At 43.3% G+C, this 20,458-nt stretch overlaps 2 protein-coding genes across 4 annotated transcripts in view; one reads left to right on the top strand and one right to left on the bottom strand.

Moving 5' to 3' along the window:
• Nucleotides 1-4,101, top strand: part of WDFY2 (WD repeat and FYVE domain containing 2) — a 68,336-nt gene extending 64,235 nt beyond the window's left edge. The window contains exons 10-12 of the mRNA XM_056327585.1: nt 448-578; nt 925-1,033; nt 1,676-4,101. Coding sequence (XP_056183560.1) covers nt 448-578; nt 925-1,033; nt 1,676-1,705 — 270 coding nt within the window. The 3' untranslated portion in view covers nt 1,706-4,101. The remainder of the gene's footprint in view (nt 1-447; nt 579-924; nt 1,034-1,675) is intronic.
• Nucleotides 4,102-12,967: 8,866 nt separating this feature from the next.
• Nucleotides 12,968-20,458, bottom strand: part of DHRS12 (dehydrogenase/reductase 12) — a 28,222-nt gene continuing 20,731 nt past the window's right edge. For 2 of the 3 annotated variants that reach the window (XM_056327587.1, XM_056327589.1), the window contains 5 exons: nt 18,948-19,009; nt 18,071-18,175; nt 17,426-17,516; nt 15,936-16,073; nt 12,968-13,356 (listed from right to left, as the gene is read on the bottom strand). In XM_056327587.1, coding sequence (XP_056183562.1) covers nt 13,229-13,356; nt 15,936-16,073; nt 17,426-17,516; nt 18,071-18,175; nt 18,948-19,009 — 524 coding nt within the window. In that variant the 3' untranslated portion in view covers nt 12,968-13,228. Of the gene's footprint in view, nt 13,357-15,935; nt 16,074-17,425; nt 17,517-18,070; nt 18,176-18,947; nt 19,010-20,458 lie in introns of those variants that run through there. The other variant, XM_056327588.1, reaches the window with a different exon arrangement.

Here is a 20,458-nt window from a genome sequence, read left to right as displayed (position 1 = left end):
TTCTGCCTTCTACCCTGTTGAAAACCCCTTGTAACACAGGTCACACACAGAAGCCCTGACTCACAGCTGCATCCACAGATGCCAAGTGGTGGAGGCAGTGATCGTTTTCTGGGTGGGGTATGGTGTCATCCTGGAGCTTGGGAGGGAGGTAGAGTCCACCTAGCCTGGGTAGAGCTTTATCTGCCACTTCCCAGTGTCCATGCTAGTAATCAGCTGCTGCTTGCCCCAGGTAGTGAAGGAGGGGGGAGAAAAGTAAGATTTTCCCACCAAACACTCCATTTATTCTGAAGTCCTTGCCTGTTCTCCTTCATCTTCCCTGGAAGTCACTTTCTTGTTTGCTGCGGCCTCAGTTGAGTCTTGCTGGAGTGAGATGGTAGAGCCAGTGGGACCTGAGCGGTGATCTGGGTTTGTGGCTGAAGATGTCTTTCCGCATGTTGTCTCCTACAGCATCACTGCCGGAAGTGTGGGAAAGCTGTGTGCGGCAAATGCAGCTCCAAGCGCTCCTCCATCCCGCTGATGGGGTTCGAGTTCGAAGTGCGGGTCTGTGATAGCTGTCACGACTCCATAACGGATGAAGAGTAAGTGTGGGCACTGAGCCGCCTTGCACTGGAGTGGGGCAAAACTCCTGCATCTCGAAGGGCCTGGGCAGATGCGAGGCTCCGGAGGGGAGCAACACAGTAGGGTGGCCCCCCCCGGCTCTTTCAGTAAGATAAGCCTCTGTAGTGACTACCAAAGTGAGAGGGATGGAGAGCCCTCCACCCCTGCTCCTCTCATGCCAGAAAGGTCTTGAAGTGGAGTTTACAGAGAGGCTGCTGAATTAATGACTTATATCAGCATTCAAATACTTATTTCCTCAATATAGAACATTTTTGGGGAAAATCCTGCAGTCACAGTCTTTGCTGATTTTTGTATTTCTTTCTTCAGGCGGGCGCCCACAGCTACTTTCCATGACAGTAAGCACAACATCGTTCATGTACACTTTGATGCCACCAGGGGATGGCTGTTGACCTCGGGGACAGACAAGGTTATCAAGGTAGGAGCTAGGAGATTGCTCTAGCTCCTCTATCTCATTTCCCCTTCCTCGCGCACGTGTCTGCAGGTATGTCCTACCTGCCTTCTTCTACCCAGAGACCTCTCACTGATGTACTTCTGCCCAATAACGACCAAGGAGGTCTTAATCTATGAAGTTATTGCCTGAAGGGGCTGGGACAGGGGCTCACTGTAGCTTTTCCTCTGGGAAGACACTCTATTTCAACATGGCAAATTTCAGTTTGTGTGGCCAGACAAAAAAATAGCTAAAATAACAATTAAGTTTATAACAAAGCTTGAATATTTTAAAAAAATAATCCCTCACAATGTCTTATGAGTATGCTAATCATTCAAGTTAGCAATATAGTGTGGGGGGTTTTGTTTCTTTTGAGGTTAGCTCTGAACCTGGCTCATAAGGGTAAAGCATAGTGACATACAGAATGTCATCTGGTCAACCTCCACCGGTCTGACATGAGTACTAGAAAACAAGCTCAAACGTCTTCAGCATTGCTGCATCCACCTCTAACCATATAGCCTCTCTTAAGCAAAATATAAGGTGCAAATTATGTAAATCTGACTTTTATACTGTATTTCATTAACTTTTACCCATTATTCACTATGCTGTTGTATTTTATTGTATTAACAGTTGTGGGATATGACACCGGTAGTGTCCTGATGGTACATCAGTGAAACTTGAAAGGTGGTATTTACAGAAGAAACCCATTTCCCAACCCTAATGATACTGCAGAAGATAGGTAACGCTTACGGGCGCATACGGCAGATGAGAAATGAACTAATGCGTTTACAACAATTTTATGTCCTCTGCTTGATCAAGGCTGAACATTTGCACGAAGACTCTTTCCACTTATTCTCAGAATATACAAGAAGGTATTTTTTTAACTAATGGTTTGTACGATCTGACTTCGGTTGTCTTGAGTTTGTTTGGAAAATCCGTGTGCAGTGCAATTTTTAGTTTTTATATTTCACTATGTCGAGATACTTGCTGCTTTGTACAGAAGGTTCTTGGGTTGTGTCTTACCATGTGAAGTTTTGGTATCAACATACTGTATAAGGCAATCGGCTCTCCCCACAGTGAGTATGTATTGATTTGGGATGTCTCTGCTGACCATGCCCTCTCCAGTGGAGGAACTCAAGGCACAGCGTTGCACGTTCTCTGGGTGCATCACCGAGGAGCTGATGGACTATTGCAATTCCTAAAAGGGCTCTATCATCTACTTGTCCTAGCAGGCATCATCCAGAGAGCGTTTTATTGGTTTGTAGTAGCTAAAATCCAGCTTCCTGCCTCTTTCCTTGCTGCACAAGCCACAAAACCAGGGGGCAGGTTGCTTAGCAACTAATTCTTACAAAAACTGAAATAGTTTTCCAGCTCAGAGCATTACAAGGAGCACACCGACCTGTTTGAGGTTGATGAGACTGACAGGCCGATTCAAATTAAATTATTGGCAACAAGAACTTTTGGGAGTGTGTGCGTGGAGGGGGGCAGATCTGAAACTGGTTTAGGTCTGGAAAGTCTGGTTTACCTCTACCTCTACCTTGCGCAGCAACATTTCAGCATTTACAACTGTCTATGTTGTTGAAGATGAATTTGATTCCTGTTTTCCATATGGTTAGTCATATTTATTTTTTGAAATGCTGATGGTTTTTATTAATTTCCTCTAAAGACCGGAAACTGATACTGCTAAATGATGCCCTTTGTCCTGTTGTCATATTTTACATTTTCTTTTAAAAATAAAAAGTATTTAAAAACTGGGATTGACCAAAATTACCTTTTTAGAAGGATATTGGCAAGGTCAACAAACAAAAAAAAACCAAAACCAAAAAAATGCCCCTTTTTCCAAAGGGATCTTCCCTGAAAAGTCAACTCTGTTCCTTTAATCCATTTCTCTTTTTAGCACACTATTGCTGATGTGCTTCGAAGAAACTGGTGCAGAGAATACAGCTGCAGACCAGACCTGGCAGGGGCTTTCCTGTATGTCCTGTTTAAGCAGGCCTTGTGGTCTGTAGCTGCTGTGGCACAGCATGTCAGCTCAGTCTTGCCCCATTTTGGACTTCACTTTTCTCCTCTAAAGTGTGGAGGCCATGATGTTTACCACTACACAGCATACTGCTACCTAAAGAAGCCTTGTGTCGTCCCTTGAGTGGTAACACCAAAAGAAAATAAAGCTTCTCCTTTGTTTGCCTGGCAGTAATCCACTTCTGAGGAAACAAAAAAGGTTAACGCAACCCATGGCATTAATTCTAGACTAGTGAGCTACTGCAGTAAAGGATGACTGGAGTTTCATGTGCATGTTGCAGGACTGCTAACGTATTTTCAGGGAAAATTCTCTTTAAATATCCTGTAAGCTGTGCTTAAGCATTTTGCAGTCGTGTTCTCTGGCATGATGCCACCTTGGCTTTCCTGGTCATACAGCCTGTTGTTGGTTCCCCTCTAGGTAGCATATTTTAAAGCATATTTTCAAACATAATTCACACAGCACTAAAAAGTTTCTTTTTCCAGCTTGAATGTTAATTGATTTTGAAGTCCTCCCACTTTCTCTCCTGGAAGCTAGATGCTTGTTTCCTCTTGGAAGGCTTTTCATTACACCTTGTGCGTATTTTCTGATGACTGCAATGTTCTTGGCTGATGAAGCTGTGCAAGATGAGCAAGTTGTCATATTTCGTTCCAGCTGGAGAAGGTGTATGAAACTTTGTTGGACTATGCTGTTCTATGTTACCTTGAGCTCAGGGCCTTTTGGCCTGACTTGCTTTGCTGTACAGACAGTATCCCTCATGGCGGCAGAAACGTGGGAGCACTGAAGTGAATTTACATTGCCGTTCAGCATTTTGTTCCTGAGGAGACGTAGTGGTTGCAACAAGCCTGGGACACCGGCATAAATTGGGCTTCCACTGGTGGAGTGGTGGAGCCAGCAAGCTGAGGATCTGCCCCTGGGTCAACGCCTAGTCCTTTTGAACATATGACTTTCAAACAAAGGTGAGGAACTGACTCCAAAGGAGACTAAATTTGGGAGCGAGGTGTGTTTGGACTGCTCTGCAGTAAACTCTTGGCCATTCCCCCATTGTCTTCCAAGGAGCTGTCATTTCAGCGTTGCTTATGGGTGGATGTTGGGTATACAAATCCATTTTGCAAAATTTCCCTTGCTGTTCTTTCTGACTAAACTACCTGCAGGGTTATCTGAATTTAAGCTGAACATTCCCTTGTCTTGCAGTCTCAGGACAAACTGGTCTTGGCTTAGAAAATTATATAAGCTGAAAGTGAAGGTAAGGGTGAAAGGGAAGTTTGTCCCTTTGCTATGACCCTAAGACCTATAATGTAGAGATATGAAGGGAAAATAGGTGTCTCTGATTCAAACAATAAGTCCTTTACCTCCCAAAGGAAACAAGAAACATTTGATGTTGGGAGAGTTAAAATGCCTGCCTTCCTGTTCTGCCGTGTTAGGGTAACAATCTCAGTTTCTTCTGTCTTCCAGAGCTGCACAAAAAAGGGATCCCTGTTGCCTGGTCCTTTTTTTCCTTTTTAGTTGCTGAATAATAATAACTTTCAGCTATTTTTATGAATTGCATTATTGGAGGGGGGGAAGGTGCCTTTTGGTACAGATGTAAACCATGCAGCAGCTCCCACATACTCAAACGAAGCCAAGTCCCCTTTCCCCAGGGCTGCTGAAGTGCAGCAGCAGGCTTTGAGTGATAATCTCCTGCTGCGCCAAGGGGCGTACAAACAATGCTGGCCTTCCTCTGCTCTTCACTTCAGAAAAATTGATTTTCGTTTCTCTCTTAGCTGGTGTTTCCTTGGGGGAAGAAGCAGAGTTCAGAGCATGTACCTGCCATTTTTGGCTTTAAAATGAACAATATCTGTAGGTCTTGCACAGGTGATGGGGCAGGCTCTGTCATATATACAATGCCTGAGCAGCTGACTTGAGACACTTGTGTTCCAGGTGGCTGAAGGAAGATCAACCTGGGCCCTAAATGTCAGTCTTTTAAAGCTAAAAATACCTAAGTCAGGGAAGAGTATGTGGGCAACCGATTGCAATGATAGCACTGATGGTCCTGTCTGCAGGAGACTAATGCCATGGTTAGCCATGGTTGAAATTGGGTAGTTGTCCTGGTTTCAGCTGGGACAGAGTGAATTTTCTTGGTGGCTAGTGCAGGGCTGTGTTTTGGATTTGGTGGGGGAACAGTGTGGTTGGGGACTTTATGGTGGGATGGCTGGGGGGGGGTGGGGTGGTGGTGGGGGGCGCGGGGTGGAACAGCCACATCAGCTGACCTGAACCAGCCCCAAAGAGGTATTCCATACCATGGGACATCATGCCCAGTATATAAATGGGGGGGGGGGGTTGGCTGGGGCTGCTGATCACTGCTCCGGGGGCTGGCTGGGCATCGGTCAGCAGGGGGTGAGCAGCTGTGTTGTGTGTCATTTGTTTTCTTTTCTCCCTTCCCTTTGGATTTCATTCCTCTCCCCTCCCCCCTCCTTCCCCCTCCTTTTCATTAGAACTGTTATCATTACTATTGTTCCTTTTTTGAAAATGTTATTTCAATTAGTAAATGTTCTTATCTAACCCTCCAGTTTCACATTCCTTTCCAGTTCTCCTCCCCACCCCTCTGGGTGAGGGGGCAGTGAGTGAGTGGCTGTGTGGCACTGAATTGTTAGCTGGGGTTAAGCCATGACAGCAGTGTGTAGGGCTAAAAGTCAGCCAATGTGACAGAGAATAATCCCAAATGGTGACATTAAAGTGCTCAGCTGTTAGGACTCTTATCTACAGCTGCTCTCTACAGTGAAGCCCAGGTGACCTCCCACCTCATCCTCTTGAGCTTGAGACCACCACCTGAATGCCAGCATATTGACTGCTAATGCACCAAAAGTGGTAACTCTGCTTTGCCTGAGGGTGACATGAGTATCTCCAGTGCTGGGAGAAGGAGGGGTCTGTTCCCTCTGAGTGGGGTTGGTTGCTGATAAGGTGGATGGTTGGATGCACAAAAAGGATTGTATGTGATCCAAAAAAGGTGTAGGGGGGGGGGGGGGAAGTTTGCTTTATACCTGCTGGGGAAGTCACTGTTAGAGAGGAATATGCAACTTTTTTCCCTAACTGTGTCTAAATCTGGGCTCCCTAGTACAAAAGTGAGATGAAGCTACTGGATAGAGCCCAGCAAAGGGCCACTGAGATGATGAAGGTACTGGAGCATCTCTGGGAGACCTCAGACTGTTCAGCTTAGAGAAGGCTCAGGGTGAATCTCATTAATGTGTATAAACACCTGAAGGGAGCGTGCAAAGAGGATGGAGCCAGGCTCTTTTCAGTGGTGTGCATTGTTAGGACCAGAGGCAATGGGCACAAACTGAAACACTGGAAGTTCCCTCTGAACATCAGGAAACACTTTTTCACTGTGAGGGTGATTTAGGCACTGGCACAGGTTGCCAGAGTTTGTGGAGTCTCCATCTTTGGAGATATTCAAAAGCTGTCTGGACGTGGTCCTGGGCAACTGGCTGTAGGTGGCCCTGATGACCTTCGGAGGTCCCTTCCCACCTCAACCATTCTGTGAATCAAAATCCACTTAGAGTCTGTATCTACCACATGGCTTAGGGGGGGGGAGTGTGTGTGGAATATCTTATTTAATATAAAATACTAGGGCTACTAACAAATTAGCAAATGCTACATGTGTCTGTCCTTGCTGTTCCTAACAGGATTTGGGTAACAACAACCAAAATTATTTTGTAGCATGTAGGAAACAGGTCTGCCATGTGTGGTTTTATAGGGGATATTTTCAATTAGGATTCACTAGACTTTGTTTCTATATGTGACAATAGTATGCAACAGTAGCAACAAACTATCCTTTTTTCAAGATGGATTCATGTGCGAAGTCCCTTCAGCATTTACCTTTTGTGTAATACTGAGGAAGAAACAGATTTTTTTTTCTCTTCAAAATTGCATATGAAATTCGGCAGGAAGTCTTTGCTCCTCAGAAGAAAGAAGTGGTCCCTAGTCTGACAGAACCTGAAGTTCTGGAATTTGCTTGAAATTAATTCTCTGTGGTCACACGTGGCTTTCCATTGCATTCATTTTTTCATTGCATTCTCCTAGTTTGGGGGATTTTCCCTTGTGACCAGTTTTTGGTCGTCTCTGAAACTTTGTTTGCTGCAGGACAACATTGTGCTGCTAAGAACAGAAAGAGGTTGAGTTCAGAGCATTGAAACTGGTGCCACGTGGGGACATTGAACTCCAAACAATGAAAACAAGTGTATAGTCTTTGCAAAGAAGAGATGCTGAAAGAGAATGTTACCAGCATACAAAAAAAGCCAGCAGTATAGAAATGAATGTCCATCAGAACTGTACAAAGCCAAACCTTCCCTGTCCCAGCACTGTAAGCTGACAGCAGATCCAGAAGCCATGAGGAATGTCAAGCTGTTCTAGTGATGGGGTGGTAGATGGAGTCTATGAAGGTCTGGCTTCAATGTCTTGTTCTTTGGGTTAATTGTCCGATAGCATTTATCTATCTCAAGTAGTGCTGTGAGAAATGCATTAAATTCTTAAACACTTTGACATTAAAATGGTGGGGAAGAGATACATCGCAATTGAGATGGTGCAGATAAGGTGTCAGGCCTTATGAAGACAGAGGTTTTGCCTCTCTCTGGTTACTTGTTCCCTAGACATTAAATAATCTGAATTTATAAAGGATTTATCACCTTTGTACTTTCCAGGCTTCTTCACACAATTTTTTCATCCCTGTTCACTGAATTCAGCACCTTTGCAGATACTAACCAAATACAAACATTTTATATCGGGTCAGGGTGTCCTTTAGACGTGAAAATTACCCATCATTAACACCTCTGCTTCGTCCTCTCCCAAGAACATTCTGTAGGGCTGCCATCATCAAGTAATCAAGAAAGTTTCAGAAAAAAATGAATACATGAACTTGCTTGATTCATCTTTGTCATTACCACTAGTTTCAGGTGTGGTTTGGTTTTCCGAAGGCTGAACACTGCTTCTGACACTCTGCTTGGCGAGTTAAGTTGACCATACCAACCAATATCTTGCAGGCTTCGTTGTACTTAGAATAGAGGGATTTTACATGGAAAGATCTTACTGGCTTTTGTTCAGGTCTGTGTTTTCTAGGAATAGTACTCAGCAATTTGACCATCTTTTCTGCTAATTATATTGTAATGCTTTCCAGTTCTGTTCCATTATGTAAATAAGTGTCTCCAACTGTAACTGAGTGAATTGTGCTAGTTTAACCCCACTAAATTAATTTCTATCAGCTTCTGGCTATTACTTTTTCCTTCTCGATGTGTGTGTTGATTTGTAAAGAGGAATTTCAGTTATGGGGTTTTGACTGGACCCATTCACCTACCTGTTCTGTGAGTTGTCATAAAACTGACTGTTACATGGGCAAGCAGCATCCTCCTTTTGCCACAATGAATTCCTGCTCTGACCGCCCGGCAGTGGGAGAGCAGCCAAAGGAAGCCGGGTGTTTGGGCAGTCAAGGAATTGCACAATTTCCTGCGTTGCCCCAAGGCTCCCTGTGGATTGCAGAGTCTCAGCTGGAAAATAAAGGGAGCTCAGGGAGATGATTTTTAGCCATCAAGGAAACCACCACTTCCTGGGAGCTCCCCCCCCCCCCCCCCGCCCCTGCCCCGTGAAGTTTGCACCAGTGTAGGTTTTACCATTCTGCCTTGGTTCTGACAATGCCTTTATCCATGAATAACACCGGCACTGCTGGCACGGCAAAGGTTTGAGTTGTTTCTCATGGCAGCAGGCTGAAAACCCGGCCTGCTGAAGACCTTTGGCCAGCCTGACGCTGTGTCTCTTTGTAAGGCTGTGCATTAGCTTTTGTCTTGAGAGAGAACAAGTTTCCGTCACAGGAATACATCTTTTTTTCCTACCGTTTATCTGATGGCTCCCTCTAGAGAGAGGAACATAAATACTGACCTACTTCACAAATTGAAGTTCTTTGATTTGGTTGCTTTACTCCCCAAAGTGTTTTTGTTACACTTGCTGCCCATCAGACTCCCAGCCTCTACAATGCCTTCTTTTCTCTCATTGCCTAGATCAGTGCTGTTAGGATGACTGCAGGAACAGAGTTTTCAAGTCAACTTATTTGCATTTCAAAATTATCTCCTGTCATCAGTCACCGGGTCTGCCCAAATGCACCCAGAATTACCTCTCAGCAAAACAAAAGATGTAAGCCTTAGGGTGGGCAAACAGGGAAATATTCTCCTGGCTCAGCTCAGAGATCTGAAGCTTCCTGCTGCCATCCAAGTGATAACAGCTTCTTTAAAAAGACAGTGGGTGGATGCTGACCAGCACTAATTTTAGATAAGTAGGATCTGGTGTCATGAGAAGGGGTGCTTTATTTTTCCAGGGTGTGTGAGACAGCAATACACACAGGGAGTAGAAGAAGGGCATGGGCAAAAGGGATTGAAAGATTGAACTGGTTTATAGCTACCCTTTTCCACTGGAGTCAATGACTACCGGGTTGTTCTCTGAAATAATAGAATGAATCATAGAACAGTTTGGGTTGGAAGGGACCTTAAAGACCATTAGTTCCAGCCCCCCTGCCGTGGGCAGGGACACCTTCCACCAGACCAGGTTGCTCAAAGCCCCATCCAGCCTGGCCTTGAGCACTGCCAGGGATGGGGCAGCCACAGCTGCTCTGGGCAGCCTGTGCCAGTGCCTCACCACCCTCACAGGAAGAAATTCTTCACTAATATCTAGTCTAAATCTACCCTCTTTTAATTTAAAACCCTTACCCCTTGTCCTATTGCTACAAGCCCTAAAAAGCTTGTCCCCATCTTTCTCATAAGCCCCTTTTAAGTATTGAAAGTACTGAATACATGTTCACTCTGCTCACTTGAGTTAAACATTGGTTAATGAAAACTAGTACTGCTGCTACTGCTGTGGCTTTAAAAAATGCTCTGGCATTCCAAAAATACAATTAGTAATTGAATTGAAAATTGAGATGTCTGGCTGAAGACTGTGTCCCACCAAATAAATTGTTTACATTGCGTTTTTCAGCACTGACTTAAGGCTGTCTACGCTGAAGTCTATAGCAAAACTCCCCTCTTTGAGGCCAGGCAGGGCATGTTCAAACAGCCCACCTGAGTCTTGTTGAACAGGAAGGGGCGTCCCTGCCTGCAACTTGTTCCCAGGGAGTGGAACAGTGTAAGCCGGGGGGGGGGAGTCAGGACAGCACAGAAGCTGGAGAGTGTTGGTATTTACAAGCAATTGGTATTTACAGTTTACTTCAAAATAATGAGGTATATGTGGGAATGCCCTGCTATTCAGAGGCAGGCAACAGACAATTGTATATACCTTTAATCAATCGCAAGTTGTTTTATTTTGGTTTTTTTTACGAAGAGTAAACACAGCCCAGAAATGGAACTTGGGAGAAGAGGAAAGGCAGTTGACAAAATTGCCTGCTTTCTATTACACTGACCTCCTAACATTTTCACCCAAGACTGAGAAACGTTTCAGCAGCCCCTGCATCACTGCAGCCAGTGCCCACTGCACTGTTGCTGGGCCCTGTCTTTCCCTCAGGCCGTGGGGACATGACTTTATATGTGGTCTGTGACGCTACATGCCTCTTTCTTTGTGCAAAATCCCCAAGAGCAAAAACCTTCCAACTAGGTGACTTCAAAAAATGAAGAAAAATGCAAAAGCCTTCAGAATGTGAATAATTAAACAACTGAGGTCAGAGTCATATAAGCCTGAAAGCTGACACAAGTGTTGGGCTGAGTATGGAAAGTGAGGGGCAGCAAGAACAGCTGCTGTGCGTGTTGCTTGGCTCCTAGACACCAGATGTGTACTGAAGTCCTCAGTATGCACTGCTGAGCAAGAACTTGTGCCACCTTCTATTTCTGGTCATCTGTCACTAAACGCCATTGTTCTCTTGCCCCTAAAATTTCATAGGTGGCACTAAAAGAACGTGCTTACATGCAGGTACAAGTCATTCTAAACTGCATTAACACAAAGCACCTCACTGGCTTTACAGCTACATGCTGCGTTTGCTCTTGTGGGAAATAAATTTCTTGCTGAAATAAAGCATCATTGGGACCGCAATACCAAAGTGTGGGAGGTTCTGGGTTTTGTTTCTAGTTGCTGTTCTGTGTTTTAATTATTTTTAAATCACAAGTGCTCTTAAACCATAGTATCTGGCTCTTTTACACTGTGACCAAACTTTGATTAAAGCAGTTTTCATACCTTTGACTCTGTTTTTAAGCTGTGACTAAAAAGATAATAGCCTATTCAAATACATCAATATAGAATGTGGACTAAAATGTTTTATATATATAATGTGTGCACTATTGGTTATTTTTATGAACTATTTAAATACCAGTCATTAAACTTCTCTTCTATACTGCAGAGCTGAGAAGCAACTTGACTTAAATAATAATGCAAATGTTTTTATTAGTCCTTGGGGCTACTGGATTGAGAAGTGTAGTTACTATATATGCTTCCAGCCACATTCTTGTTTTCAGCAACTGTATTTAACAGTTTGAACCATACGAAATGTTAACACCGGACTTCTAGGAAATAAACATCTGTCCAAGCCTTGCTGTTGTTTTCTTTTACTGCAGCGTGAGGAGTTAAGTTTCTAAAATGAAGCAATCATTGGAATGCTGATCCAGCCTCTTCAGGAAGAGCTGTGACAGCCGACTTGTCTCAGCACTGCTTATCATGGGAAAACTTATTTCAGGGCCTCTCTGACAGTAAAGCCGCTATTTCCAAGGAGACTGATAATAGGCTGGAAAAAAAAGTTTTTTTCTAAACTGATGCTTAATAGTATGTCTTTGTATAATGAGTAAATGCTGCCAGCCAGTAGGATAACTTTGGGGAAACTAAAATATGTAAAGCAGACGTAACAGTTCTCTTCTGCCCATCAGCAGGGCCTTTAGCTACCAGTCACTGCAGAGGGCTCAAGAATGCCTGTGTTACGTTTGTGTCTAAGGTCTGCAGCCTTGTGTAAAACAACAGTGCAGCTTGGTGGGTTCTGTATGCAGTTTGCTAGCAAACACACTCAGTTCAGGAGAAAACGTGTTATCACTATTTTTGTTGATAGCCTTGGCTTTGCAGTAAACATGAAATATGTAACACAAAATAAATCCCGCCTGAATGTCTTGGTCTGAGCTGACTGTCTTCACCATCAGTAGAAAGATGCACGAATGTAGGCGTTGTTTCTTAAACTAGATCCAGTAAATTACTGTGAAAAAGCCAGTTTTCTCTCTACTGATTTAGTAAGAATCCCAATGAGTAATTCAAATGTCCACAGGTCAGGTAAGACAAATCCCATCTTCTGTGTCTGGAAAGGAACAGCTCCAGACAAAATACAGCCCTCCTGTCAGGAGGTGGACTCCTCTAGAACCTGTGCCCCACACTGTTCCCTTCTTCCTCTTAATCCATTCAGAATGATAAAGCAATTCCCTTTGGCCTTTCACAGAAGTGGTCAGCACATACAGCTTAGTGTGTTACTTCGTTTCATGCCTGGAATCATGGAGCCATTTCTCCACTGGATCCAGCCATGCCTGGGTGTGGGATATGTTGAAACATCCTACTTCATGGGGTCTTGACATAAATGGGATAATATTCGGCCTGGCTTCATAATGTGGAAAGCATTTGGCAGCGTTCCTAAATTCTTTCTGTTTAAACATGAGGAAGCAGATCACTTCTGCATACCAGCATTGATTTATAAAACTGAAGGCCATGAGGAGTCCTTCCATTTAAATTAAGCAGGCAATACAAGAGTTCCTGCCTTCCCAGTTACAAGTTAGAGCCCAGTCACCCCCACACAGTGAAGGAAGCCACCAACCTGTGAACAGAGTGGTTAAACATTGTTTAAAACATCTACTACTACTTTCGTGAAGTCCTTCACAAGGGCTACTGAAGGTACACTCCTCTATTTCTCTGTGGTGTTTTAAATGATTACGGGTAACTTCAGAAAGCCTTAGAGTTTATTTTAATGCCTTCCAATTTTTCTTCCAAATCAAAGAACACAACCTTACTGTGTCTTGACACAGCATATGCATATTCACAATGGGAGAGAATCTCCACAGCAGAAGAAAAAATGGCACAGACACCGCTCTCCCCCATGATGTGAAAACCTGAACCTAATTTATTTTAGGCCTATGACATCCTGCTTCCCCTCTGCGCTACAGTACTGTTACTGTGTGAGCTTTACTGTATCAGCAGTGACACTAAGTTCCTGAAGAAGTAGATTTAAACTTCTGGGAGAGCTCTTCCAGCACCTCCATTAGCTTCTCCTCATCCTCAGGTGGACTGTGGGTGCTTGCCAGGGGTAAGTGCGTAGCGACTGGTTGCCTGTCTGGAAGACCAAAACAACAACAAAAAATCCTTATGGTGACATTTAACTACCTCTTCTGGAGATTTTTCTGCAAGGCCTTATAGGGCCAAAACATACCTGATGGTCTGCAAGCCATGAAATGTACCTTCTAGGTATCTGTAAACAATGTTAGTTAAGTATATCTTCTAAACCAGAAATGAAACTAATTTCATTTGTCTCCTGGAACTAAAATGATTGTCCTTTAGACAAACATGACTTAGACTGGGGAGCAAGACCTCATTTGCAGCTAAGGGCAGTATAGATGAAGGAAGGACTGGTTGCGGTGTTACACATGCTCTGTCACTAGTCCAACTCCTGTAGACAAAGGCCAAGAAGTTGAGATTGCTGTTGCAGGCAGAGGATGCTTTGGCAGCAAGTTTTTCCTTGCCTCCTAGGTAAAGTTTCTGGTGCTACACAAATTCTCCAGCTGGGACTTTGTAGTCTGGATTATTTTCAATCTTAAAATACTTACTTTCATCCTTAAAAATAACAGCTAAATTCTAAATGCTAAAGAACTTCAGCTAATTGCTCAATTGCCTGAAGTAACATGTATCCAATAGAAAGATGTGTGACCAAATTTGCTCCATTTGATGCTTTGCTTGGTTTTCCAAATCTCATACTCCTCAGTCTGTGTAAATATAGCTGTATCACCATCCATTCAAAGGGATTTTTCTCTGAAAAACCTGGTATCTAGAGCCCGGGAACATTAGAACAGTGCTCTCAGATGTCTATGAAACAACAGTCAGAGCACTCGTGCAGCACTGTTAGTCTATTAAATAAGCCCAACTTCTGCAGTAGCCAGCTGAGACTAAAAGAACAAGCGGTTGCAACATTGGGCAGCAGATTTCTCTGAAAACAGATCGGGCTTCCCAGGGGAGCAAAGCTGTTTGCTCTCTTAAGAGTAAATGTTGTAACTGGCTGCACAAGCCATGAAACCTCTGCTCATGGAAAACTGAGGAGAGGGAAACACTCAGAGGAATGTTCCCTTCTCTGTCACACAGAATATAAACTGCTTCCTACCTGCTTCCAGTAGCTCGTGCTAAAGTTTGGGAGCTATGTGTGAAAGCCAAGTTCAGAATCACAGAGAAGATGCTTCTAGTCTTTGGAAAGCAGAACTCTGTCAAACATTTTTTATTTATTTTGGCAGATGCAGAGAATTCTGGTTGTACGAGTCATGTTCTCACTTCCTTTTTTTCTTCCTCAGGAAAAAAAAATTGCTGGCTTTGGTTTGCACTTAAAGGGAACAGAATAAAAGAATGGAGGAAATGGAGGGAAGGTGTGACTGATTCAGGAAATGGCTGTCAAGGACCAGAAGAGCAGACTCTGTGGTAAAGTGCTCCTGCTCACAAAGTCCTTTACTGAGCCTGAAGGCAGCCCATAGTAAGCTGTGGCTTCCAAAGGGCAGTAGGAGAGAGAAATAACTGACTTCCTCACTCTTTGAGAAGCACAGGACATAGGCACAGGACTTCTCTTGCAGCCTCAAGAGCAGTCATGCCAAGGCCAAAGCTCTCAAGAGTCAATAGCTATAGCTGAAGAGCCAAGGCACGTTCCCTGTTTACTGAAGCTGGGGGTAGACAAAGACCAAAAGCAAGAGCCTGGTGGAATTATGACCTAGAGAGACAGCAACTGAGCAGGAGCATTAGGACCAGAAGAAGGTGATAGGAGTTTGAAAAAGGCAAAGCCTGGTTCTACAAAGAAGACTGACTAGCTGGGATGTGGGTTTTCTGCATGCACCGCATGATGACATGAAAGAGGTCTGGTTAAATATCTGTCAAACAACACTGTGACTACCTGGGAGGGGGCAGATGGGACAAAGTCAAACCAACTCTGGAACCAGGGTCTGAGCTTCCTGCATGCTCCGCCTAGAAATTCAGTGAATCAGGATTTGAGTGCCACATCCAACAAAAGTACTGGGCTTCTGTAAGCAATTAACCCGCGCTTTCTTTTCTCCTTCTGGACTGACCTGCGTGACCATTAAGACATCTATGCCTACAGCTGCTTCTACTAAGATGTCTGTCATCTGCCTGGGAGAAAAGAAAGGCTCTGCCCTATTTTTTCCATTCCCTAAGCTTAGAGTGCCAGAAATGCCACTGTGCTCAAGTCCCTGCCCAGGACCGGAGAAAGGGGGAACTGGCAGTTTTAACTAGCATGAAACAGTAGGAAGAAGAGCCTGTCAAAGCAAAGCCAACCCCCAGTGCTCTGTGAGAAGGATGCTAGTTTCCCAGCATCATAAAAGATGCTGTTTGACTGCTGTGATTCACTTTACCTTGGCACAGACCTGTGTACAGCCATTTTCATTTAAAAAATCCCAACCCTCCCTAAAGAAATGCTTTAAGTCTCTATCAGCTACTTCAGAGGACAAAACCAGGAACATAACACAGCTGTTCTCTGGTTACACAATGCTCACTTAAACCTTTAGTCTTGGAACGATTTGAAGAAATGCTTTATCCTTTGAACAATGGTTGCCTGGTTGACCTTTCATCACCTTCCAACAGGGATCCTACAGTTCAGGCAGCTTAGGGATCTCCGCTGCTTCGCAATGTAAAACAATGCCGACTTACCTTGGAAGAATAAGCCACTCGGTAACTTTGTTGCTTCAGATGCTACTGCCAACCATACAACAGTATCAGCTCCCTGGGCCTCTGTGCGCAGGGTATTCTTCATCTTCTGGTAGAAATCTGGCATTGATGATCTCACAGCTAGAAGAAATAACACCAGAATGGTGGTATGCCATGCAAGACTTGATTTTTTTAATTTTTTTTTTAAAGCAGCTTAAAATTGAAATTGTGAATGTAGGAGAAAGAGAAGGCATCTCAGGAGTTTATGAAAGAAAAAAAGTATTTCCCCATAGCTAGGGCTACAATGACTTGTGGTGGAATAGTGCTAAACTGCCAGATGATCCACCAGTTGTTTGTTTGGGTCAAATTGCAGGGATAAAACTAGCAGGAGCTGAGAATAAGATCAGTGAGAGGTTTCTGAGCCTATTCCATTCTAAACTGCAAAGATGTAAGATGTGGGAGAAACAGAAATACCAAAAAAACGAGTATTCTAACAGGATTTTTAGCCCATATTTCCTCAACAGTTTTAGGAAACCAGTTGCAGCATTATATTTAAAACCTGTATGGTGAACAGTACCTAAACCAACTACATAATTCATGTTTAAACCCTGGTTTCTTTTTATTTTGTCCAACAGGTGATGATTGAAAGCCCATCCCCTGAGCTGTTTATTTTTGGAGGTTGGAGAGTCCTTGAACTTTAAGGTGGAATACCTTTACGGTTCATTAGGTTTGAAATTCACAGAGGATCTGATCTGCAAAAATAAATATATTTCAAAGAAAGATAAATACTAGGTTATTTAGTTGGAAAGGGCAGTTTTCAAGTATAAAGTAGACAGGGAAAATATTTCTGCCATCAGAAGCAAATCTGGGGAACTGCATCCCTAGAAAAGACCTAGAGATCAGACTGCTGGTCTGCATCCAAAGCTAGGGTGTTAGGGGCTGGTAACACATTGCAGAATGCACCCCGCATACTGGATAACTGATGCTGGCCTTCCTGCTGAGACACAGTCACTGAAGAACAGCTGCAGCTCAGACAGAGGACTGTCTGGCCAAACACTGCTTCTTGATGGCAGTAAATGTTCAGAGGAAAAGGAGAGGAACAGGGCTTGCACAGTGGTGCATACTCCATTTTCCTCTATGCCCTTGCAAATTCCCAATGTCTGCACGTTGGTACTTACAAAAGCAGAAGCTCTGTGTGTTTAACAGTCCCACTACAAATGTAACTTAGAGGTTAGCTTAAAGCACTATGGCTCTGCTGTGCATTTGTGCGGGGCTGGAACCATTCGTTACCCATTATTATTCTCTGGATATAGACAGATAGCAGACACTGTACAGAACAGAGCTACCAAGGGGGTACAAAATTACTTCAGACACCAGTCGGGAGCCAAGACATCACTGCACCTCTTGGAGAAATCTACCAGAAAATTTCTTTTCTCTTTGCTTTTAGACTAATCCAGAAACTAAAAAGAATTATAGCGTCAAGCGGATGTTACCTGGAGTGTCTGCCCAGCCAGGATGCATAACAGAGAAATGGATGTTTCTGTGAGCTTTTGCCCATTGTTCTGTCAAGACAACTTGCTGTCTCTAGGACAGAGCAGAAAGAGCCAGACTAGTATCAAGTTCAATAGCCTGCCCACCAAGTTAGTTCCCAGGGAGATAAGCTACAACCAATGTGCTGTAAATACCAGGATGTTTGTATAGAGCAGAAAATATACCCTTGCTCATCCTGATTGAATTTATTGGATAATTTTTTCAGAGACCACCACGGTCATTGCAATCCATATCCTGGCCACAAGCTTACTTTTTAAAGTGGTTACACTGCTTTTACTGACCACGTCTACTTGCTGCAGAGTGTCGGTAAGAACTAAGAAGGCAGGAAGTGTTTGTCAGCACGAGACAGTTTTCCCCCTTGAGACTTATATCAAATCAAATTCAAGTCTAGCCATGTTCTCTGTGCAAGATGGTATGCACTCACAGGTGCATGCCATCATACTCCTGAATATTATTGCTGGTGCATCTCTGCACGAATTGGATGCAATGGGAAAGCAACAGTGAATGTCAGGCTTTTTGCAAAGCAGATGGTATAAGCTGCCTAGCAAACAAGTGCTGGGCTTTGTTTTCAAAACCATGGACCGTACCTTGTTTTGTGCATACACCATAGTTCCATCAAATGTCCCGTTTTCTGACTGCAAGTCAGATACGTTTAATTTTTGAACTAGCATGCCCCCAGAAGAGACAGTTATCTGTAATCAAATGAATGAAAAGCAAATGAATGAAAAGCAAAACCAGGAACTCCCCACAATTTTGCTCATGCATGCAATGTTATCTTCAGGCCATATTTGGAAGTCCCTAGGGAGCAGGATTCTTCTGCACGCTCTTAGCACTATGCTTGTGCTCATGTGTGGAACATACCTGGAAATGAGGTGGAAGAAAAAATATTTTTAGAAAGTGATTTTCATTCAAAGTGGTGTTGACTCCTCCAGGGAACTTTGTGCTCCTTCCTTTTGAAAAGTAATCAGGAGAAAAAATAGCAGGATAGCACTATTTGTAGTTTATATGTTTAGCATTTATCAAATTATTAAAATTATTATATATTTTTATTATCGAATTATATAATTAGGAAACAAGAGATTGTACAAAAACTTCGAAAATTTCATTTAAAAAAGAAGTATCCACTGTCCTACTTTATGCCAAGACCTGTGAGGTTCTTTTAAGCCTGTACTCCTATTACAGGCATTTTGCACTACACTGCAGGAGATGCCTTGCCCCAGGGAAAGTAAAAGGGGAAGTTTCCAAAGGAAGCGTTTTGTACTCTGATTTGCAATGAGGGGTGGAGGGTTGTGGGCAGGAGTTTTACCTTGGAGAAGGAGGTTGTTAGCAAAATCCCAGAGGATTCTCAAGATGCTTACAGCATTATAACTAATCCTGTATTGCTAGCACAGTCAAAGAAATGCTGTCACAAACCAGAAAGTAAGAACAGTAAAACACTGCTTTTCAACAGCATAGCAGACTCACCACTCTGGCATCAGCTTCTTTTTCCAGGAGAGGCAGCAGGGCAGTTGTCAGAATGTATGTTCCTAAAAGACAGAGAAGCACCAACATCAACTTTTCTTTCTAAAAAAGCTTTCTTCTCTCCCAGCCCTTCCCATCACAACCCAAAACCCAAAGTCTACTTCTAAAAATTGACCTGAATTTAATGAAGATACCTTTCTTTTTCCCCCCCGCTGTTTTACCTGCAATATGCCAACTCAACCTGTAGTGGCCCTCGTTGCTGCACACTTACCAAAGGCACATCGGTTATTTTATAGACTTTTATGTTTATTGTACCCATAAAGCAAACTGCTCACTACATTCAGCCGTGACTCTGAAGGCAAAATAGATCAGATAAGAATTTCCTTGGGGGGGGTGGGGTGGGGGGTGGGGGTGATGCCAATGAAGAAACAGGGAATGCATTTCCCCTCCACGTGTGGTAAATATACATGTATCTATGCTGGGTCATGAACAAGAGAAGAAAACTGTGCTTCACGCTTGTGTTTCTTAGAGCCTTGCGTATGCACTTGAGGCTTGCCCATTTTTGCCTTCACACTGTGAAATCACTTAGAGTACACTGACACTTTTGATTTGTGTTGCACACAAAAACTGTCTCTTAAATCCCCAGCATGACTATTACAGAAGATAAGGAATCCTTAGGGGGAAAAATATTAATGTTGCATGCCCAAGGCTGAGCTAAGATTACTTGCAGAAACTTAACTGTGTCCTTCCTCACTTTGATCGTGTTCATTTAGCATAGATTCGCACACACCACACAAATATATTCCATTACAGCTGTTACCATGACCAGCAAAGTTTGTTATTCAAAACATTGTTCAACGCTAGTATATTTGATTCAGACACACCTCGTGAGGTTTCACCCGCCCAAGTGCAACAACAGGGATTTGGGTTTGGTTTTGTCTCTTCAGAAATGTTTAATTTTTTTCCCTTTAAACCGTATTTTAAAAATTGCTTCATTCAAAGTGAATCTAGCCCCATTTAGTCTAGTGTTTCTGCATCAAGTGTAATACTTCTCTCTTATCTCTTCACAAATGGCTCTAGTTCAACAGTTCTATGTCAGCGATAAACTTTTTCCATGAGCTACTGAGGCCATGTTTTTCACTAGACATGAGGACTTCAGCATGTGTCTTTATAACCTTACTTCCACAGAGGCAACAAGATCACCCAGTTAAAATACAGCATGTTTATAAATATGCTACCAAAATGAAACATGTTACATGCTTGGTGAACAAACCATTCAGTTCCCCCATCAGCCACAGCAGTCTTCATTTTCTCTATATAATCAGAGGAACATCCATATGCACACAATATATGTAAAACCCTGGCAAATCAAACAAAGCAAATGCACAGCAGATGAGTAAACACAGCCTGTCTTCAGCAGAAAACGCAAGCAAAGGCAGTTGCCAGTGAATAATAATCTCCCCTGGTAGAGGCGGGAAGACTGAACGATGACATCATTAGGACAAGAACTACTG

The sequence above is a fragment of the Falco biarmicus genome, chromosome 2, assembly GCF_023638135.1.
Source record: "Falco biarmicus isolate bFalBia1 chromosome 2, bFalBia1.pri, whole genome shotgun sequence".
Taxonomy (NCBI): domain Eukaryota; kingdom Metazoa; phylum Chordata; class Aves; order Falconiformes; family Falconidae; genus Falco; species Falco biarmicus.
The sequence above is the reverse complement of the archived record's forward strand: the minus strand, read 5'-3'. Positions and strand labels throughout refer to the sequence as shown.